This window comes from Chiloscyllium plagiosum, unplaced genomic scaffold, assembly GCF_037043375.1.
Source record: "Chiloscyllium plagiosum isolate Xiang-an unplaced genomic scaffold, Cpla_swu_hap1 HiC_scaffold_7, whole genome shotgun sequence".
Lineage (NCBI taxonomy): Eukaryota > Metazoa > Chordata > Chondrichthyes > Orectolobiformes > Hemiscylliidae > Chiloscyllium > Chiloscyllium plagiosum.
This window is the reverse complement of record NW_028270145.1, coordinates 47,237,370-47,260,101: the sequence shown is the minus strand read 5'-3', so window position 1 is coordinate 47,260,101 and position 22,732 is coordinate 47,237,370. Positions and strand designations below refer to the sequence as shown.

Below are 22,732 nucleotides of genomic sequence, written 5' to 3'. Positions count from 1 at the left end.
CTCTGGTGGGAAAACCTAACCCAGTAAGTCAACAATGGACATGTCCCAAAGCAGAGAATCCATCAGCTGGCTACTTAGGTGTATTACTGAGCCCCTTATAGGTCCTTATCATCATAACCATGTATCATAACTCTGCGGACAGACTGAACTTTTAATTAAAACAATTAAAGACATGCAACAAAAAAACTGTAAATTCAGTGGTTATCTGGAGAGAGAGAGCCTGGCAGGTAAAGTGAGATGATGTTGAGGTGTCAAGTTAGCTTCAGAGAGAATGTAAAAGGGAGAAGTGCACAATGTACTATCACCTCCTGAATTATCTTAGACTGTGAATGCAATGTTAAAAGAAAGACAGCAGTTTGGGTGAGAGACAAATTAACATTTTATCTTTAAAGAATATAAAAGGGACAGTGGTTAAAAGTAAGCTTCAACCCTGGTCTCTATGCATTAGTTGTCTGCTGCCTTTAGTGTATAGGCTAGTGTGCTGTCACGATCACAGCTTTGAAAACAGATATTAAACAAACTAGCATCCTCAGTAAAGAAAAGGAAAAGACTCCCACTCAGTGTTGCCAGCCAGCCACTAGCAAAAGGAGTGGGATAACAGCATTTCAATCAAGATTCAAAATCAAGAACCTTGAAATCAGCTATTCAACTTCCAACACAAAGACTAACGGGAATATTCACTGGAATAAAGGTATCATTCTGCCATCTACTTTCCATGAATGACTCAGAGACAGAGTCTTTTTTAAAACTTATCTTTTTTGGACTGGCTTCTTATTCCTTATCTTTATCTATGTAGCGATAAATCCACTTAATTCTTCACTCAAGAAAGACTGGTTAAATTGACTCCTTTTAAAAGGCAAATTCATTTGGTCTGGGAGAAAGTGATCCTTTATAACGTAAACTTGTTGTGACCAAATAAGGGGCTGGATGAATAAAGAGAAGAAGTGAGTATGCCCTCCTCACTTGAGAGCTCGAGAATTTGGGGTATCCCCTCTGGAAATCCAGTAAATTGGAAACCTTGTCCAGTATCTGGTCATAACACTTTTCCTTGAGCTCTCCCACCAGGGTTTGATGGTGGTGCAGAGATTCTCTCAAACACCTATGGGTTTGCCATGCCTCCTGAAGGTTGCTTATCATACTGCAGCAGTGTCCCAGAAACTCCTTCTCACAAAGAGATAGGTTGTGTGTGTGATTGAGAAATCCAGAATCAAGAAGAAGGTGCCCAGGAGAGCGACTCCTCTGCCTTTGCATCTGATACACAATCCATCCCTACCCAACGGTCCCCCCACCCCTGCCAACCCTCAACAGGAATTTTCATCTTCTCCTCCTGTCCTACTAATGACCTCCATTCTGCCTCACACACCTCTCTCCAGGGATCCCTATGATGAATCTCTGGTGAAAGCCCCACTGTATTAGATTAGATTAGATTCCCTACAATATGGAAACAGGCCATTTAGCCCAAGAAGTCCACACCAACCCTTTGAGGAGTAACCAGACCCATTCCCCTACCCTATATTTATCTCTGACTAACGCACCTAACACTACATGCAATATAGCATGGCCAATTCACCATCCTGCACATCTTCGGATTGCGGGAGGAAACCGGAACACTAAGAGGAAACCCACACAGACACAGGGAGAATGTGCAAATTCCACACAGCATTAACAGCAGCAGCCACTGCTCTCAGTGGTACCACTGGCAATGGAAAGATGCCAGCCTCTGATTGGCCAGCAACTCTTCAGGACAAACCATAAATCAAGGGTTACCTTTGACAGTGGCCAGTGAGTGCCAGACCACCCCCACTGAAGAGACAGCGTGTTTTACTGATGGGCAGGACCCACACTGGAACCATTAAATCCAGCTGAAATCATTAAATCACTGAAATCACATCACACAGGGGGCAGTTGGGAAATATAACTGCAGCTAGTTAAGCAAATACAGAATAAAAAGCTGGTCTCAGTAATTGTGACCAGGAAACCATTGCACTGTTGTAAAATAAATCACTAATGACCTGCAGGCAATTAATTTTTTGCATAAAATAAAACAGATGGGATCCATGGTTTTATAACTAGAGGAACACAGTAAAATAAACCTAGAATGGTCTGCTGAACCCAATAGGAACAGTATTTCAACCTATCTTCAATATTGTGTCCAATGCAGGGGACATGATAGGAAGTGCATGCAGAGCCCAAGGAGAAATTTACTATCATTGTCTGATGGATGACGGTTATGCTTTTGTTGATAACCTGGGGTTACTCAGTAGAAAGGCAAAGAAGAGATTTATTACTGGTGTTAAAATCACAAAAGCTTTAGATTGAGTAAATACAGAGAAACCAAATGATCATAACAAAACTGCAGTTTTAAAAAGGCTGACAGAGAAACCAGAGGACACATGAGGAAAAACCCTTATCAGATCAATGAGAGGTTAAAATTTTGAATAAACAGCTTGACAGTGTGGAGGATATTGATTCAGCTTTAACTTTCAAAATGGAAGTTAATAACTGGAATGCTGTTCAAAAGAGCCAGCAATCTGCAGAATGCTCTGCTATTCTGTAAACTTCGAACATAATACTAATTCACTTCAACGCGAGTCAGTTTTATGGGCTCCATAATACAATTCTATTTATTACAATTTTTCTGAAAATTCATTTAATTTTCATGACTTTATTCTGCACATTTATAACACTGAAGAATAGCAATTTGCACTTACATAGCACAGTTAGGATAACATACACCAAGATGCTTCACAGGAGTATTATTATAAAGCAAAAATTGACATCAGGCCAGAAAAGTGATATTGGAGCAGATGATCAAAAGCTTGGTCAAAGTGATGTGTTTTAAAGAGTGATTTAAGAGGAGGCTTCTACAACTATGAAAGGAAATGCACAACAATTTCCTAAGTTTAAACTGTGCAGTGGAAGCACAATCCATAAATCTACATGAAACTTTCACATCATGAAGAAAGTTAATGCCATAGGATAAGCATCTGTCGATGGGAATACTCCACAGTTTAATAAGATCACCTGAAAGGGGAAAATCCCTGAAAATTTTCCTGCAATGGTAATAGGCTTCAATTATAAATTATAATTAGTATATACAATTCTAATTTTAAAACAAGTTTTGATTGATGAAAAAAATATCAGGCCGATAGTTTTAATTGCTATGTTCTTCCTAGAGATTTAAATTTAACCATTCCCATATCAGATACAATGTGGGTTTACTGAATCACACATTTTTAAAACAAAGCTGTTATTTAAGAAGCAGTATATCAATAGTCCTTTATTGTGGGCTAAAAGCATCAAGTGAAAGACAGAGCTAAGTGATCATGCCAGCAATGAACCAGGTCGAAGCTCTGCATTTCTGTCACATCCAGTTGTGAATGTTGGTGGACAATTAAATAACTAACTGACAGAGGAGGCTCCACAAATATCCCCATCCTCAATGATGAGGGAGGCCAGCACATCAGTACAAAAGATAAGGCTGAAGTATTCAAAATTATCTTCAACCAGAAGTCCACCTTGAAGATTAATTTCGGCCTCTGCCAACAGGTGCCAGACTCCAGCCAATTTGATTAATTTCACATGATATCAAGAAATGGCTGGAAGTACTGCATATGGGAAAGGCAATGGGCCCTGACAACTATCTGACAAAAGTAATGAAGATGTGTGCTCCAGAACGTGGCATATTCTTAGCCAAGCTGCTACAGTACAGCTGGCGTTATTTTCCAATAATGGAAAATCGCCCAGGTGTGCCCTGTACACAAAAGCAGGACAAATCCCAGCCAATTACCGCCCCATCAGTCAACTCTCAAATCATCAATAAAGTGAAAGAGTCTGAGAAAAACTGGAGACAGTAGGAATCAGAAATAAACTCTCCACTGGTTGGTACATAGGAGGATGGTTGTTGGCGGTCAGTCATCTCAGCTCCAGAACATCTCTGCAGCAGTTCCTCTGGGTAGAATTCTAGATCTGACCATCTTCAGCTGACTCATCAATAATCTTCCTCTGCCATAAGGTTAGAAAGTGGGGATGTTTGCAAATGATTGCACAATAGTCAGCACCATTTGCAACTCCTCAGATACTGAAGCAGCCAATGTCCAAATACGAGAAGATCTGGACAATATCCAGGTAAGTAACATTCACGCCACACAAACGTCAAACAATGACCATCTCCAATAAGAGAAAATCTAACCAACACACCTTGACATTCAATGGTATTACCATCACTAAATCACCCCCAGTCAACATCCCGGAGGTTACCACTGACCTCAAACTCAACTGGACTCGCCACATGAACACATCAGCAACAAGAGTTGGTGAGAGGCTAGGAATACTGCAGTGCATAACTCCTGACACCTCAAAGCCTGTTCACTTTATACAAAGCACAAGTCAGGAGAGTGATAAATACTTCTCACTTGCCTGGATGGATGCAGCTCCGACAGCACTCAAGGAGCTTGACACTATCCAGGACAAAGCAATCCTTTTCATTGGCACCACATCCATAAGCACCACACTCTCCATCACTGATGCTCAGTAGCAGCAACATGTACTATCTACAAGATGCACTATGGAAATTCACTCATGACCCTTAGACAACACCTACCAAACCCATGACCACTTCCATCCAAAAGGACAAGGACAGTAGACACATGGGAATTCCATGACCTACAAGTTCTCCTCTGAGTCATTCACCACTCTGACTTGGAAATATATCACTGTTCTTTCATTGAGGCTGGGTTAAAATCTTGGGATTCTCTTCCTAAAGACACTGTGGGTCTAATTACAGCACGTGGACTGCAGCGGTTCAAGAAGGCAACTCACCACCACCTTCTCAAAAGCAATCATGGTCAAGCAGCAAATGCTGGTCAAGAGCAAATGCTCGTCCAGCCAGCGATGTTCATGTCCCATGAATAAATTTTGAAAATGACCAACTCTGAGTTGAATTGAGGAAGCAAGGGAGACTTCTGTCCTTAACTCAAATATATTCACATTTGTAGCAGTGTAGCATAAGTCAACCAACAAAGAGCTACCAAATCATACTTACATGAAGAGTTCCTGTATAGTAAACACTTGTTACCAACTTAACAGCTGTGAACATTGAAAGGAATGCAAACAGTGATGTTACAATCAATCTAGGTGCTTTCCAACTCTATTATTTTCATGGATTGCAAGTGTCACTTGTAAGGACAACATTTGCTGTGCATCCCTAATTGCTCTTGAACAGAGTGACCTACTCAGCAACTTCAGAGTTAACCACATTACTGTAGGTCTAGATTCACATGTTAACTTGACAGTACTGAACCAGATAGGTTTTTACATCAATGATAGTTGTCATGCTTACTGTTATTGAAAGTAGCTTTACAAAATCATGAATTAATCTGTTTGGCACATTATGACACATCACACCCTAAGGTGGGACTTGAACCCTGAGATGCATCTGATCCACAGGTAGCAAGAGCAATACTGCGCCATAAAATGCTGCCCTTATAGTATTTTAACACAATGTCCTCAGAACATTACGCTGGGACACAAATTACGAGCCCAGTAACTCCACCATTATCAGCCCCAACTATGCGGTACCATGCAGGTCAGGATAATGCAATTGAATTTCCACAGCTATACATTAGCAATTAGTGCAAGCCACAAAGTTTTTAAACCCAACTGTGCATAAAATATAATTAGGCAGGTCACATTTGCTACTTCATCATTATTCAAAACTTAAATTTCTTTACAGTGCACACTTGTCTATTTATGATTAGATTAGATTACCTACAGTATGGAAACAGGCCCTTCCGCCTAACAAGTCCACACCAACCCTCTGAAGAGCAACCCACCCAGACCTATTCCCCTACATTTACCCCTGACTAATGTACCTAACACTATGAGCAATTTAGCATGGCCAATTCACCTAACCTGCACATCTTTGGACTGCGGGAGGAAACCGGAGCACCCGGAGGAAACCCACACAGACACGGGGAGAATGTGCAAACTCCACACAGACAGTCACCTGAGGTGGGAATTGAACCCAGGTTCCTGGCTCTGTGAGGCAGCAGTGCTAACCACTGAGCCACTGTGCCATCGCTTAATCCATTTTAGTGGATTAAAACGTTTGGTGCTTCAAAGCACTCAACTGTGTACAGTCAGCATGACTATTACAACTGTTAATGAGTTCGACCTACACATTTAGTTCACATTAAAATGGGCAGTTTTATCCCCTCATGCAGACCAGAACTGAATCCTGGTGTGCCAAAAGTGATAAGACAGCTTCACATTTCTCAAAATTATTTTGCACAAAGTGTTTAATCAATGTAAAACTTATTTGTACCAAATCCAAATATTTCTACACAAAATTAATGGTGTTCTTCAGGTTACATCTACAATTAACTAACTCAAATCCAAACTGGAAAGAATAAATCAGGTTGAACTGAATTAAACATTTTAAAAGAATGCAATTGGAAAACATAACCCTCAGTAATTTTCTGAGGATGGCTGGAAGATTATGGCCACTCTCTCTTGGAAATGATTTGCTTGGGTCCTTGAAACACGTCTCCTCCTTCCCACCTCCCATTGGGCAAATTATAGATCTTGACTTTTGTTCCTCTATTTTCAAAGGGAGATTTTACATTTCTCTTCAATTGCAATCATTGTCATAAATCCATAATTTACCAATTTGCTGACAAGTCAGAGCCTTCAGAGGAAGCACCGTCAGATTTTTCCTCCCTAAACTCCAAGAGAATTGAGGCATTTACATCAGCAATGTATCTAATGCAGGCTCAGGGTCACATTCTAGTGAGCACAACATTGACACTGGTCTGCATCTGGAGCTGGAAGAAACAGCTAAGGTCTCTATTGCTCTGACAGCAGTGGGAAAACAGACTCCTGCTATTTTGAAGAACCAACTCTGGACACAGACATTAATGATCTGACAGAGATGCAGAGGCAAGCAAGGAACAGCTGGCAGAGAGCTGGCCAGAGACCTTGCACAGACCGATGTGAAGGGTGGAGGAGTCTGCATGAGTTCTGACTGATGTTTTGACCCTGGCTTGCAAATACATGGCTACCTCAATGGCCTGGATATCAGCTGTCATGAAGAGCCAGGTCTGGAAGAATAGTACATCTTTGTTGTATTGTATAGATTAAAGAAAGGTAAAGTACTTTCAAGGCAGTGAGATGTCATTCTTTCATGTGTTTCCAAGTTTCCTGCCTCAGCTTGAGCAATCTGTCTCTCAGTACAAGAGCTGTACAGCAGGTAGTTATTGCATTCAACTACGTGTAGTGTTACAATATGTAGCTGTAACATTAGTAAGCATAGAATCAGGACTAGATATAAAGCTGATATGTTCTAACTATGTAAACATTTAATGTTATTAAGAAATTTCCAAGACACCTATCTTAACAAGCACGCAATCTTTGTTGTTTTATGTTATGTGAGCTAACATTTGAGTTATAGGGAGAGGCTGAATAGGCTGGGGCTGTTTTCCCTGGAGTGTTGGAGATAGAGGGTGTCCTTATAGAGGTTTATAAAATCATGAGGGGCATGGATAGGGTAACTAGACAAGGTCTTTTCCCTGGGGTGGGGGAGTCCAGAACGAGAGGGTATTGGTTTAGGGTGGGAGCAGAAAAAATTAAAAAGAACCTAGGTGGGAAATGTTTTCACACAGAGGATGCTGTGTGTATGGAATGAGCTGCCAGAGGAAGTGAAGTAGGCTGATAAAATTACAACATTTAAAAAACATCTGGATGAGGAATAGGAAGCGTTTTGAGGGATATGGATCTGTGTTAGTAAATGGGACTAGATTAGGTTAGGATATCTGGTCAGCATGGACAAGTTGGACTGAACAGTCTGTTACCATGCTGTACATCTTTATGATTCTATGTAGGTCAGCACTCAGACATTATCTTTCTTATTTGACCTAAGAAGCCACATCATGGTGGCAATAAGTGGGCACCAGAGGTCAGTGGAAACCAGTCTGTACTAAAAGCTGAAAAAGCTTACAGCAGCAGTGGAAATCATTAAGAATTTTCATTTCCTAACAGTGACTCCTCATCATCCATATGAGCCCACAACTGAGGTTTACAATTAACAATCAAGATCCCAACATGCAGAAGCACAGCAATCACAAGACAGGAAGAAAATCAGTGAGTACACCTTTGCCTTTAAAATAGATATGAACAATGAATAAGAGTAGGCCACCGGGCCCTTCGCACCCGCTCCCTCCATTCAATAAATAATCCAATTTTAACTTCAACTCCACTTTCTTGCATATCCCCAATAATCTTTCACTCCTTTGGTAATCAAGAATCTATCTACATCTGCTTTAAAATATTTTATGAGTTTATGCTCATGGTTTTTTGATGCAGGGAGTTACAAAGATTCTTAACCTTCTAAGAGAAAAAATATTTCCTCATCTCAGTTTTAAATGAGTGACATCTTATTTTTAAAGCCCTAACTCTCAATTCCTCACAACATGAAACATCCTTTCACTATTCTCCCAGTCAAGTCCCTTCAGGATCTTGCATGTTTCCATTGCGTCACCTCATTTTTCTCAACTTCAGAGGATACAGACCTAGCTTGTCTAGCATTTCCTCAAAAGGCAATCTACTTAATCCAGGTATTAATTTAGGAAACCTTCTCTGAACTACTTCTAACACAGTGACATCCTCTGTAAGTACAGAGAGCAGTATTGTACACAGTACAGTACAGTCTCACCAATAGTCTGTATAACTGAAGCATAACATCCCCATCCTTGTATTCAAGTCCCCTCACAACAAATCATATCATTCTACTAGCTTTCCTGATTATTTGCAGTACCTGCATACTAGCTGCTGTGATTCATGCACTGGGACACCCACTTCTCTATGAATCTCTGGCAAGCTTGCAACTTCTCACCATTTAGTTATCATGCTGCTTTTTTATTCCTTCTGATAAAATAGACAACTTCACACTTTCCCACACAGTACTCCATTTGCCAGATCTTTATTCACTCACCACCTACCTCTATCACTTTGGTGGCTTCTTATGTCCTCTTTACAACTCACTTTCCTATTTTACTTTGTGTCATTGACAAATTTAGCGACCATACCTTTGCTCCCATCATCCAACTCCGTAACATAAATTGTGAAGAGTTGAGGACCCACCACTGAACCTTGTGGCACACCATTTGTGACATTCCACCAACCTGGAAAAGACTGATTTATTCCTAGTACTTGTTTCCTGTTGGTAAGCCAATCTTCTATCCACGATATCTTACCTCGTACGCCAATAGAGTCATAAAGATGTACAGCATGGAAACAGACCCTTCGGTCCAACCCGTCGATGCCGAACAGATATCCCAACCCAATCTAGTCCCACCTGCCAGCACCCGGCCTGTACCACTCTCTGTGTGAAAAGGTTGCCCCGTAGGTCTCTTTTATATCATTCCCTTCTCACCCTAAACCTATGCCCTCTAGTTATGAACTCCCTGACCCCAGGGAACAGACTTTACCTATTTACCCTATCGATGCCCCTCATAATTTTGTAAACCTCTATAAGGTCACCCCTCAGCCTCCGACATTCCAGGGAAAACAGCCCCAGCCTGTTCAGCCTGTCCCTATAGCTCAAATCCTCCAACCCTGGCAACATCCTTGTAAATCTTTTCTGAACCCTTTCAAGTTTCACAACATCTTTCCGATAGGAAGGAGACCAGAATTTCATGCAACATTCCAACAGTGGCCTAACCAATGTCCTGTACAGCCGCAACATGACCTCCAATAGTTTTCATTTTCGGCAATAAATGCTAATCAGGAATGAATGATGCCCTAATTCAATCCTGAAGGGCTTTTGCCTGAAACATCGATTCTCCTGCTCCTCGGATGCTGCCTGACTTGCTGTGCTTTTCCAGCACCACACTCTCAAGCTCTGGCTCAGGCGACCAGGCAGAGATTCTGTAAGCCTGCATGTAGATGCAAAGTGAGTGAGCATTAAGAGAGCAACTGAGAAGCCATGACAAGCAGCCCAATGCAACCGCTTAAAGTGCCCTTGCAGCAGCACTGCTATTCCAGTGATAAGTGTCAGTGTGCTCCCATGAGTGACATTAAAGTCCAAAGGCATACTGTAAGCATATTGCAGATGTGTCACAGTGAGTCAAACAATTAACAAAGTATTTAACAAACAATAATCTCCCTGAGCTGGCAACTCATTGCTGTTCAGTGAGACACTTGCCTGCAGATGTGTCAGTGACAAACTCATCATTTAGCAGAGCCCTGCAGAGAGACACTCGTCACTCAGCAGAACTCTGCAGTGAGAACCTCGTCACTCTGCAGTGAGAACCTCGTCACTCTGCAGTGAGAACCACGTCACTCTACAGTGAGAACCTCGTCACTCTACAGTGAGAACCTCGTCACTCTACAGTGAGAACCTCGTCACTCTACAGTGAGAACCTTGTCACTCTGCAGAACTATACAGTGAGGATCCCGTCACTCAGCAGAACTCTGCAGTGAGAACCTCGTCACTCAGCAGAACTCTGCAGTGAGACCCTCGTCACTCAGCAGAACTTTACAGTGAGAACCCCGTCACTCAGCAGAACTCTGCAGTGAGACCCTCGTCACTCAGCAGAACTCTGCAGTGAGACCCTCGTCACTCAGCAGAACTCTGCAGTGAGAACCCCGTCACTCAGAACTCTACAATGAGAACCTCGTCACTCAGCAGAACTCTGCAGTGAGAACCCTGTCACTCAGCAGAACTCTACAGTGAGACCCTCGTCACTCAGCAGAACTCTGCAGTGAGACCCTCGTCACTCAGCAGAAATCTGCAGTGAGAACCTCGTCACTCAGCAGAACTCTGCAGTGAGACCCTCGTCATTCAGCAGGAGTATAAAAGACAATGTAATGTGCTCCTGACATCAAGATATACATTGCTGGACCTCCCATCTCATGCTGCTACAAATCTCACCATAGCTCATGCTGCTCAGACCCCAATTAGATTCCACTCTGTTTCTGCTCACGGGTGCAGTGTAATGTATGACTGTCATATCAGATCTTCAGTTATGTAAAAATGTTTGAGTACTTTTTCCTGTAATTCACATTTACAACATATTTTTTACATATTCATGTATTAGTCGCCTCAGTAATGTTTAAACAATGCTGATTTTAGTTTGTTTAAGTACAAAGTTTTAAATCAGGAAATCTTATTGTGTGATTCGTGGCAATGGACACTGGGAATTTTATATCTTTTCATAAAAATGATCAGTCACTACAGGAATCATCAAAATTTAAGGGATCCTATTCTAACCAAAGAATGTCCAAATGATTTTAAAACGCAATAGTTATTGCTTCATTCAATATCTCATCCAAAAACCAGCATTTCCATGCCACAAAAATGGCTAGCAACTGAGCCAAGCTGACACAATACTCATTTGAAACATGGGTTTCCTGAACTTGGATGAATCTAGCAGCATCACTGGAATGTGCCACAGTTTTGATTTTGAAACTAAATTATTATTTGTCAGTGGGAGATGCAATTTCATGTATAAGTAATACATATAACTGAAGAGAAAGACAGTCAAATTTGAAGGAGTATAATATTTTCTGATTTAATTTCAAAGTTAATGCCAAACTTCTAAAGCATGGTTATAGAGTCATACAACATGAAAATAGATCCTTGGGTCCAACTAGTCCATGCTGACTATGTCCCCAAAATGAACTTGTCCCACTTGCCTGCATTTGGCTCGTAGCCCTCCAACCATTTCCTATTCAAGAACTTATCCAAATGTCTTTTAAATGTTGTAACTATACCTGCAACCACCACTTCTTCCTGCAGTTCATTCCACATATGAACCACATTGTATAAAAAAAGTCCCACCCATTCCAGTCTATTATTACATCTCAAACCCTCCATTCCCAGCAACTTCTCTGAACCCTCTCCAGTTTATTAATATCCTTCCTATAACAGGGCAACCAGAACTGCACACAGAATATTCCAGAAGAGGCCTCACCAACATTCTGCACAACCTCAACATGACGTCCCAACTCCTATACTCAAAGGTCTGAGCAATGGAGGCAAGTGTGCTGAATGCCATCTTAACCACCCAATCTATGACACAAATTTCAAAGAATATTCCACCTGAACCCCAGGGTCTCTCTGCTCTACAACACTATTCAGGACACTACCATTAATTGAATAAGTCCTGCCCTTGTTTGTATTACCAAAATCCAATACCTCGCACTTATCTATATTAAACTCCATCTGCCACTCCTAAGTCAATTGACACAATTGATCAAGGTCTGTTTGTAATCTTTTAGATAACCTTCTTCACTGTCCACCGTACCACCAATTTTGGTGTCATCTGCAAACTTACTAACCATGCCTCTGAAATTCTCATCCAAATTGCTCACATAAGTGACAAACAAAAACAGACCCAATACTGATCCCTGTTGAACCCTCTCCTACCACCATCTTAGGCAGCCATAACGCTAATTTTGTATCCAATTGGCAAGCTCAGTCTGAATCCCACGTGATGTAACTTTACTCATTAGTTCAATGCAGAACCTTGTCAAAGGCTTTACCAAAGTCCAAGTAAACAATGTCTACTGCTCTGCCCTCATCAATCTTCTTGGTTACTTACTCAAAAAACTTAGTCAAGTTTGTGAGCCACAATTTCCTCGCACGAAGCCATGCTGACTATCCCTAGTCAGTTCTTGCCCCTACAAATGCATGTGAATCCTATATTTCAGAATCACCTTCAACAACTTTCCACCACTGATGTCAGGCTCACAGGTCTATAGTTCCGAGCCCTCCTTCCAGCCTTTCTTAAATAAAAGCACAAAATCAGCCATCCTCCAGACCTCTGGCACCTCACCCCTCAATTTCTTCCTTAACTTCCTACAATGTTCTGGGATATACTTGATTAGGTCCCTGCGATTTATGCATGTTAATGTTTGCTTAAAATCTTCAGCATTTCCTCTTCTGTAATGTGAACTACTTTTGAAACATCAATATTTATTTCCCGGAGTTCTCTAGCTTCTATTTCTTTCATCACATAAAACCTGATGCAAAATAAGGGGCCCTATTCTTTCTCTACTTGCTCTTTTGCTTTATTTTGAAATGTAAATTGGAGGATTTTAGGCTGCATAAACAAAAACCAAAATCAGTACCTCCTTTTCACAAATGTGGTGAGTTTAATGGGGAGACAGTCAGAATTTATTTATTCTTCTGCGGAATGTACAATGATTCCATCAGTTTTCAATAGAAAACTGAGTGTGCACACATTTGGTATTTCCCATTACCCCAAATCAGAGGGAAACATTAGAATGAGCACAGAGACAGTATGTTAATGATTAGGACTGATGCGGCATATTGTATTTTCTGTCCAATTTCTTTTTTACTCCTAACAGGCATCTTGATTTAGCAAGTGACTTGACAATGACTACTATAAAAGGTTCTTTATCATAACACCCCTATAGTCCATTAGTGGGTTTGGAACTGGGCTGTACAGAATATAGCATGGTGGGACGGTCCCCAGTATCAGATATATTTTAATCTGTCATTATATTCTGTTAATTACTTGATAACTGCTGATTTAGTTGCATGGTATTTCTGTAGGTTTTCTCTCACAGCAATTACATGATTTTCCATTGAATAACTGATAATTATTAAGTCTCTTGAATATTTGTTCATACTTGTTGGAGTTTGTAAACTGCTGGCTTTGTGTACACAATGTGACTTGAACATCTGCATGCACAAAGAAGAAGGTAATGCTCAGTTAAATGACAAATGAAACAGCAAATCTTCACTTGTGTGTCATTGTACAAAATTTTACTCGCAAATCATAGGGCCTTGGAGCTTGCTTTAAAAAAATGGGTTTCAGCCCCCTCCCTCAGAACTGAACCTGCCTTAATGAAAGTCACAAATAACACTGTGACTGTAACTATTAACTTTGCTGCAACCTTTCTCGTTCTCAACAATGCATGCCCTCCAACACCTCTCCTTTGCCCAATACCCTCGGTTCCAATCTTCTTCGTCCAATCATAAATTCAGCATTTGCAAAATTAACATCTCCACTTGCCCTTGTACTATTACCTCCAAGGTTCCCGAGGATCTAACCTTGGCCCCACCTCTGCCTTAGATGCTGGTTAGTGGTGACATAACCCATAAATATAGGATCTTGTATATACATACGGACGATACTCAGTTCTAAAATCCTCCACCATCTCTCAAACTCTCCACTGTTGTTATTGTTGCATACATTACTGAATGGTATTGTTGGCATGTGAATATTAGTTTAATGAGGTCAATGGACTTGAATAATGAGGTTCTCCTATAATACGCATGCTCCAAATCAAGAGGAACAGTCAAAGGCTTTTCAGATAAGTGTTGATCCTTTTCTCTGTAAAATGCATTTCTGATGAACATTCATTATTTGTCAGTTATGAAAATACTGAAGAGGTAAGTGAACATAGCCTAATCCATGTAAATTACTAAATCTATTCAAAGGAGTGATTTTATGGACCAGCACTGCCAAAAGGATGCAGTGCTGAGAAAAAACACATTCTCTGAAATCACTGCATGCAGGCCCATGAATTGTCAACCGTTTAATGTAGTTCTGTAATTTCAAAAAGATATTGCCTTTCACTGCTAGAATATTTATAAGAAATTATGCACTCAGGTTGCCATTAATAAGTGACCCAGATAGTATCCTAGACATAGAAGGAGGGGTACTCGATGTAGCAGAGATCATTGTATTTTACATGAATGGTAATAAATCAATACTATAAACTAACAGATAGGTATACACATAAAAAGGGTCAATTGTTAAGTAATAGAGCAATAAGAGTACAAGAGTGTAATGTGAGTGCCAATGGGATATAGTTCAATTGATGTTCTATCGAACGATAGATATTCTATCGTTAAGAGATGAGGCTCATATTAAAGATTAAAAACGTAGAGTAAGGAAATTTGATCTAAACTAATTAACAATACAATCTAAAATAAGTAGGAAGAAAGAATTCTACTGCTTCATGGGAGATATGTGAGGAAGATTAATTGAAGATTCAAAGATGTAAACATTCCAGTCAGAGAGACAAAGAGGGAACTAGAAATGAGTAATGTTTCAGAAGCCAAATTTAGCATGCACAGTTTTTTTCTATTTCTAACAAAGAGGGTTATTAAGGAAGAATTAGAATCAGTTAAGAGCACAGCAGGGTTGTAAATAATAACAAATACACTCAAGTAAGGGTTCTCAGCTGGGAGTTCATGGGGCTCCGAGGTACATGACAAAATATGAAAGGGCCCCCCAAATCATCAGATTATTTTAGAAATTATTTTGCTTTGAATTTCTATTTCATTTTGTTGCAATCATGGCCAGGAGCTAACATGGTTCTATAGAACCAATGATCATTCCGCACCCAGACTGAGTTTAAAGGATTGAAAAATTCCCCAAGCATGGATAAAGGTCTCAGAGAGATTTTCATGTGTATTTATAAAAGAGATATAAAGGAATTCAGTTGTGCAAAGGCAGCCTGCTAATCAGGTGGATGAAGGACACAACATTGCTGATCCACTCACACTTCTGATCTCATCTCCCATGACACTGTGAAACAGGCTTTGGAGATCAGTGAATGTCACTGTTGTAATTGATTCACTAAATATAATGTTTAATTCCTGACAGTGCCAAAGTGGTGTAAAGAGAATCACCAAGCATCTTGAATTGACACCTGCTGTAACAGTTGTTTCTATGCCCACGTACTCATGAAATGACCCCAAATAAGCGCGTCTAATGGAGCAGAATGCTGCCAGGCTTTCTATATTGTTTCTGTGGGGACAGCTTTACAGACAGTGGAATGCAATGTGTTTGATTGCTTGCTCCCTGATGATGATGCTTGTTCTCTGAAATAATGGCATCACATTTCCTGACATTAGTAACATTGACTCTTGATAAATAAGCAACAGGCTGAAACCATTAGACTTTTTTTTGTTTTAGATTTGCAATGCACCTCAAATGTTCATTCTTGGTTTTACATAGTCCCATTTAGTCCTCAAGTATTAACATTGTATGTCAAGATGTTCAGATCAACTGGGCTGGTGGTTCATTAAATTTTTAGATGAAAGAAGCAGAATAAAAACTTATCTCTAATACCAAATGTGGATATTTAAATATTTATCTCATTTGTAAAGAACTTTAATAAGCTATGGTAAATGTTAGAGGAGAAAGTGAGGTCTGCAGATGCTGGAGATCAGAGCTGAAAATGTGTTGCTGGAAAAGCGCAGCAGGTCAGGCAGCATCCAGGGAACAGGAGAATCGACGTTTCGGGCATAAGCCCTTCTTCAGGAATGTTAGCCATTTTAAAGTTACAGATGATTAACATACATCATGCACCTGATCCTTTTTATAACATTGGTGTTGTCAAGTTTATGGAGAGGAACAAATTTATTAATGGCATAACTGCTTGTTACATTTTCAATATATAAGCATCACCATGAAGAATCTTGACAAACATGCTCACACAACATCATACTTTTAAAACAGGTTTGCAAGAAAGACCTACAAATTTTAGGAATTGAGTTATTTGGATAATAAATAGGAATAAATTACTGTGGTCAAGACCATTTAAACCTCCCTAATATTTTGATTTGATTAGATTAGATTCCTTACAGTATGGAAACAGGCCCTTCTGCCCAACAAGTCCACAATGACCCTTTGAGAGTAACCCATCCAGACCCATTCCCCATATTTACCCCTGACTAATGTCAGTTAGTGTTAGGTAACTAATGCACCTAACACTATGGGCAATTTAGCATGGCCAATTCACTTGACATGCACACCTTGGGATTGTGGGAGGAAACCGGAGCACCCGGAGAAAACCCACGCAGACACGGAAGAATGTGCAAACTACACATAGACAGTCACCCGAGGCAGGAATCGAACCCGGGTCTCTGGTGCCGAGAGGCAGCAGTGTTAACCACTGAGCCACCATCTCGATCTTTACATCTTGATCTTAACATGCAGAAAGCATTCAAAACATTACATACATTATATGTTATTTAGAAATAAGCTAAGTCTTCAAAATAAAATCCATAGCTTAAATGTAATATTGTTGGAGATTTTGATGCCTAGCAAGGGGAATATTATGGACTATCACAAAATAAAGGCCCTCAGATTGTACAGAAATTGCATATTGCTGGAAAAAAAGACATTTTGTCAAAGCTTTTAATCTTGCACTGATCAAGACAATTCACAAGAACAACAATTTAATGGGAAAACTAACATTTCTACTGAATGAAAGGACAGTGTAGATTTGTTGGAAAAATGACTCTGATTGGCATGAAGAATGAACCGGTTCAAGATGACTGAGAGTTGACTGTAAAGCATTAGTTAAATTTTATTGTTGTGGTTCTGTTCGCCGAGCTGGGAATTTGTGTTGCAGACGTTTCATCTCCTGTCTAGGTGACATCCTCAGTGCTTGGGAGCCTCCTGGAAGCGCTTCTGTGATCTTTCCTCCGGCATTTATAGTGGTTTGTCTCTGCCGCTTCTGGTTGTCAGTTCCAGCTGTCCACTGCAGTGGCTGGTATATTGGGTCAGGTCGATGTGCTTGTTGATAGAATCTGTGGATGAGTGCCATGCCTCTAGGAATTCCCTGGCTATTCTCTGCTTGGCTTGTCCTATAATAGTAGCGTTGTCCTAGTCGAACTCATGTTGCTTGTCATCCACGTGTGTGGCTACTAAGGATAGCTGGTCGTGTCGTTTCGTGGCTAGTTGGTGTACATGGATACGGATCGTTAGCTGTCTTCCTGTTTGCCCTATGTAGTGTTTTTTGCAGTCCTTGCATGGGATTTTGTACACTACGTTGGTTTTGCTCATGCTGGGTATCGGGTCCTTTGTCCTAGTGAGTTGTTGTCTGAGAGTGGCTGTGGATTTGCGTGCTGTTATGATCCACAGATTCTATCAATAAACACATCGATCTGGACCCAATATACCGGCCACTGCAACGGACAGATGGAACTGACAACCGGAAGCGACAGATTCAAACCACTACAAATGCCGGAGGAAAGATCACAGAGGCGCTTCACAGGAGGCTCCCAAGCACTGAGAATGTCACCGAGACAGGGGGCGAAATGTCTGCAACACAAATCCCCAGCTCGGCGAACACAACCACAACAATGAGCACCCGAGGTAGAAATCTTCTCACAAACTTTGAAGTTAAATTTTAATTGAGATGGGTTGACTCCAATTGGTCAAGGCATTTGTTGAGATGCAGTCTGTATACATGTTCTTCCCGTCTGCAAAGAACAGGGTCTTTGTATTAATATATACATTGCAACACCTGCAAGTGCACCAAATCAGGAGCCAAAATGACTATTCTCAGTTTGTTGTCATTGTAATTCTTCACATACTTTGTGTTATCTAGCAAATGCTGTACAATTGCGCAATCAAATCTAATGTTGGGAGTTTTGCAAGCTGATTATGAAGAAGAGAAAATGAATCTTGAACAGTTAAGTTAAATAATCACCACAGGCAAAAACAACAAAACATAAATTTGTGGGAGAGGAACAAGGACAGGGTTACGCAAACATTACGATTCACAGAGTTACTAACAGCCAGAACAGTCTTATGGAAAACATATGTGTTTAAGGCACTGGGGCAGTTTGATACCAGGATCATGGGATTCAAATGTTCTATTTGAAAAGAACCAGATAAGCCACATAGCCTAATTTAATTTATAATGATAAGATCATAATATTATGTTTCTTGAAAAAAGAATTTACGTCATGTCAGACTTCAGATTGTGCTATGAAGAAGCAGTTGCAAAAGGATAACCTGCTCACAAATGCTCAGGTTACGCTCTTATTGATGCTAAGACAGAGAGTGGCATCTTCAGCTGGCAGGATGTGGAGGATGAGGTCAAACATGTCATTCCTTCTTGTTGGTTCCCTCACCCCTGTGGTGGTACAAGGTGATCAGCAGGAGTTTTCAGCAGGCTCCTGGGGCTACACACTCCTGACTGTGTACCACTGTACTCTCACCTCTGCTGAAACGCTCCTGTTAGTGGAACAGGATACACCAAGGGATGACGATGGTGCTGGCTGGGACAATATGTTTGAGCTTTGATCCGTGAGTATGATTGTCAGTTGCTCCTTAATGAGTCTGTGAGACAGTTCTCCCAGTTTTGACACTAAGCACAAAAATGGTGGCAAGGAGGACTTTGCAAGATCGACAGGTTTGCCATTGTGTCTTAGTAAATACCAGGTAGCCTAGCTGATTTATTTGCTTTCTACAGATGTTTTAGTAGTTTGTATAACTGGACGGCTCACTGGACCATTCAGACCATTACGAGGGACCATATGAAATTATCTTAAGGAAGTAAAACATTATAAAGCATCCTGCTATATGGCAGATCTAAGAATGCAGTCTTACTAGCGTACAGCTGTAGTAGCAAACATATTGTGCCTCATTACACTCAATCTGGGGGAAATGTTTAAAATTAAAATATATTTGGAAGTACCAAGGATGTAGTGGTTCCACTATTACAAGCGCTTATTTTGCTTAATGCCAATTCTGGATTAGAGTGGTGCTAGAAAAGCACAGCAGTTCAGACAGCATCCAAGGAGCAGGAAAATCGACGTTTCGGGCAAAAGCCCTTCATCAGGTAATCCAGAATCTGGTTTCCAGTATCTGCAGTCATTATTTTTACCTCAATGCCAATTCTTTCACCCTTTTCCTGCAGTGGGCTTCCTGACACAGTTCCAACATGAGCCCTTCAGAATTATTCAAACAAGCTTCCCTATGAAAATTCACGGGGGACAGAGGGATGGCAAGGTTGGCAGAGCCATCTTTATGTCAGGTTTCACCAAAGCAGATAATGCCTGTGGTAAAGTATTTCAATGTAAGGTTTCCAATTTACAAATATACCAGCCCATAAAATGAACTGAAGAATAATTATTATAAAGAAAAAAAGTAATCACAGAAAATCTAATATTTCACGACTATGGCATGTCAATTTTTATCACATCAACCTTGTTGATCAAGAGTAAATGCTCCTCTGTCACCAGTGTCATAAATTATACAACACACCAAATTTGAATAACATAATGCATGTGCAATCATGTGGGTTGATGCTGCAGAAGTGGACAATGGACAGCGTTGATAAAAGTTAAAAACAGCACAAAAAATTGAAGACTAAGCTAACCTCCTTTGTCCCCGAATAATAATGAATATAAAAATAAATACACTGAACATATTAAGGAGGGTTGTTGAGGAAAATATAACAATTTATTGGTTGCTTCATAAGGAATTGCACAGTACTTCAATTTTATTAAAATATTCTTCCAACTGGTTCAAACTTGTTGTTATGCATGTTTATGCTATTTCAGTTCTTTTTAGTTGCAGATTTTAAACAGGTCAATGTTTTAATACAATCTATGTGATTGCCCCTTAAAGATGTCCATCAATTTAACTTGGTTTAAAACTTACAAACTAATTTTCTTCTGCCAGTCATTCACACACAAGAAGTAAGTTGTTATTTAACAGCACAAGAGTCTGAAGTACAGAATACTGTAGAAGACATACCTTGCATGGTGAGTGTGTCCAACAGACTATTTGCTATTCCAAAGTGTCAAAGGCTCAGACTTCAGCAGTCAAAAAATCCTGTTCATTGCGTTGCACTATTTCAATGCAAAAATGGATGCTAGGAAACAGCAGGCTATGGTAAGTTTAGACAAAGAGAAGTTAATTGCTGCCAAGCTCTAATTGCTGCTGCTGATGTATGAAACTTGATCTCAGGTGGGTGGGTAACCTGACTGCATTTCTGACGTCACAGTCCCAGCCAAATATAACCTAATACAACTTCCTCTCCAAATATCCCAAGGAGAAAAATTTACTTTGCTTCCACTTTGAAAAGCAATTCTAATGATAAAAATAAGACAAGCAATGTGATTTAAAATATTGAGCTATTTATAAAACAGCAAAATATGCCCCTGAACATGGATTTATTTAGTCTACAATAGGTCATTTGCTTGTGACAGGAAAATATAAGGAAACAAACTGGCTCAGAAGAGGACGTCATTTTAAACAACAATGCATCCAAAAACAAGGCATAGTAAAGATAGATGAAAGCTTCCTTCATTTATTCTTTCTCCTTAAATTTATTGCTACTTTGCCATGATCTGTGCAAAGGATAATTTTTCTGCCATTGAAGGCCTTGAGGAAGAGCTTGCCAACATTACCTAAAACTGAGACAGGATGTCATCATATTGCCAGTTATCTTTTAGCATCATTCATAAATGTCAAACAGCTACACACATCCTGGGGAATGCAGTTAGTAAGCTTGACTTAACAGTATGGGATAGGTGTCAGTATACAGATAAGGAAGAGAAAATGCTTCTAGCTTAGGACGGAAAAGGATTTTCAGGTCAAGTAGCCACATTGCTGCTCTTAATACCTCAAATGTAGATATTTGGTGAAATTCCACATCGGGTAATACCTGCAACTCCTCGGTAGGAAAACAAATGATAGGGCTAGCCAACTGGAAAATAAACCAACATACATGAACACCACATTAATGGATGTTAGCCTAGAGTGAGTCAGGCACAGAAAACCTGATAGAGTTTTGCTGCATTACCTGTCAGTAACATTACTTTGCTATTCATACCGGTTAGCTGGAGAGTTCATTGCAACATTTGGCAAAACTGCTGACATGCAGCCTGTGTAAACTATATTCCTTTGCCTTTTAGTGGGAAGATACGACAAGACCAATTGGCACAAAGACAGATCATCTCCCTGATATACCTTCCAATTATAATACTCTGATAGCATATCTAATTATCATACTCCAGTTCCAAAATAATGAAAATTATAAAGCATTTGGATAAATTCAATTCAAGTCAGTGTTCATCATTAAATTTATCTTTACTGGCTGGTTCATGACAGATATACAGGTTGGACTGAACTGATTCCTGGTTCGGTATTGGAAAAACTACTTATTTTTACATTTTCATATTGATTATGATGCACTGAAGTTCTGTAAACGTTTTATCTATAGTTTGCTTACCATGTATGAGAAAAAATTAACTCTTTCTTTCGGTATGTTGCAAATGTATTTTAACGAGTTAATAGAAAATTCTCCTTTTAGCAGATTACAATTTTCAATGTACACATCCACTGTGGACACAATTTTAAAAATTAGCTCAATGTACACATGAAGCAAAACATATGCTGACATATCTAAGAAATGACACAACAGTTAACACACTTTCCACAAAAATAAAATTATATTTACAATGAGGAGAGAAACAAATATCGTTGTTATAATGATTGTGCCACAATTAGTGTTTTCTTCTGCTGTACTAATGCTTATGTTATCTTCCGTAGCATAAAAAACTGTGCGGAAGTTGTGATATTGAAAAATCCTTCAGACATTTATTATATTTAATTATTAAATACAAACATTACATTCCTCAGACACTAAATTAGCTGGGACAGCAGAGGAGCATGCCATCCTTCAAGCAATCCGAGATAAATTGGGATTGGAGATCTTTATAATCTCGGGTTATATATTCATGATATTATCACTGTATATCTCTTAAAGGTACAGAGATATTGACCATGGGACAGAACACAACATTTGTAATACAGGCTCCATGGATTCAATACCAACTTTACATTCCTAGTACTTTTATGTTTAAAGGGATAACGTGCACATAGTTGCCTGACCTGGCACTTATCGAATTATTCCAGGGAAACATAAGAGAAATCAAGTGGCA

General features: G+C 39.9%; 1 protein-coding gene across 6 annotated transcripts in view; it reads right to left on the bottom strand.

Moving 5' to 3' along the window:
- The window catches only part of znf385b (zinc finger protein 385B), a 433,921-nt gene that overhangs the window by 190,547 nt on the left and 220,642 nt on the right, over positions 1–22,732 (bottom strand). The window contains exon 1 of one of the 6 annotated variants that reach the window (XM_043693510.2): positions 20,541–20,693. The exons of the other annotated variants lie outside the window; for them this stretch is intronic. Coding sequence (XP_043549445.2) covers positions 20,541–20,547 — 7 coding nt within the window. The 5' untranslated portion in view covers positions 20,548–20,693. Of the gene's footprint in view, positions 1–20,540; positions 20,694–22,732 lie in introns of those variants that run through there. 6 annotated transcript variants of the gene reach the window in all.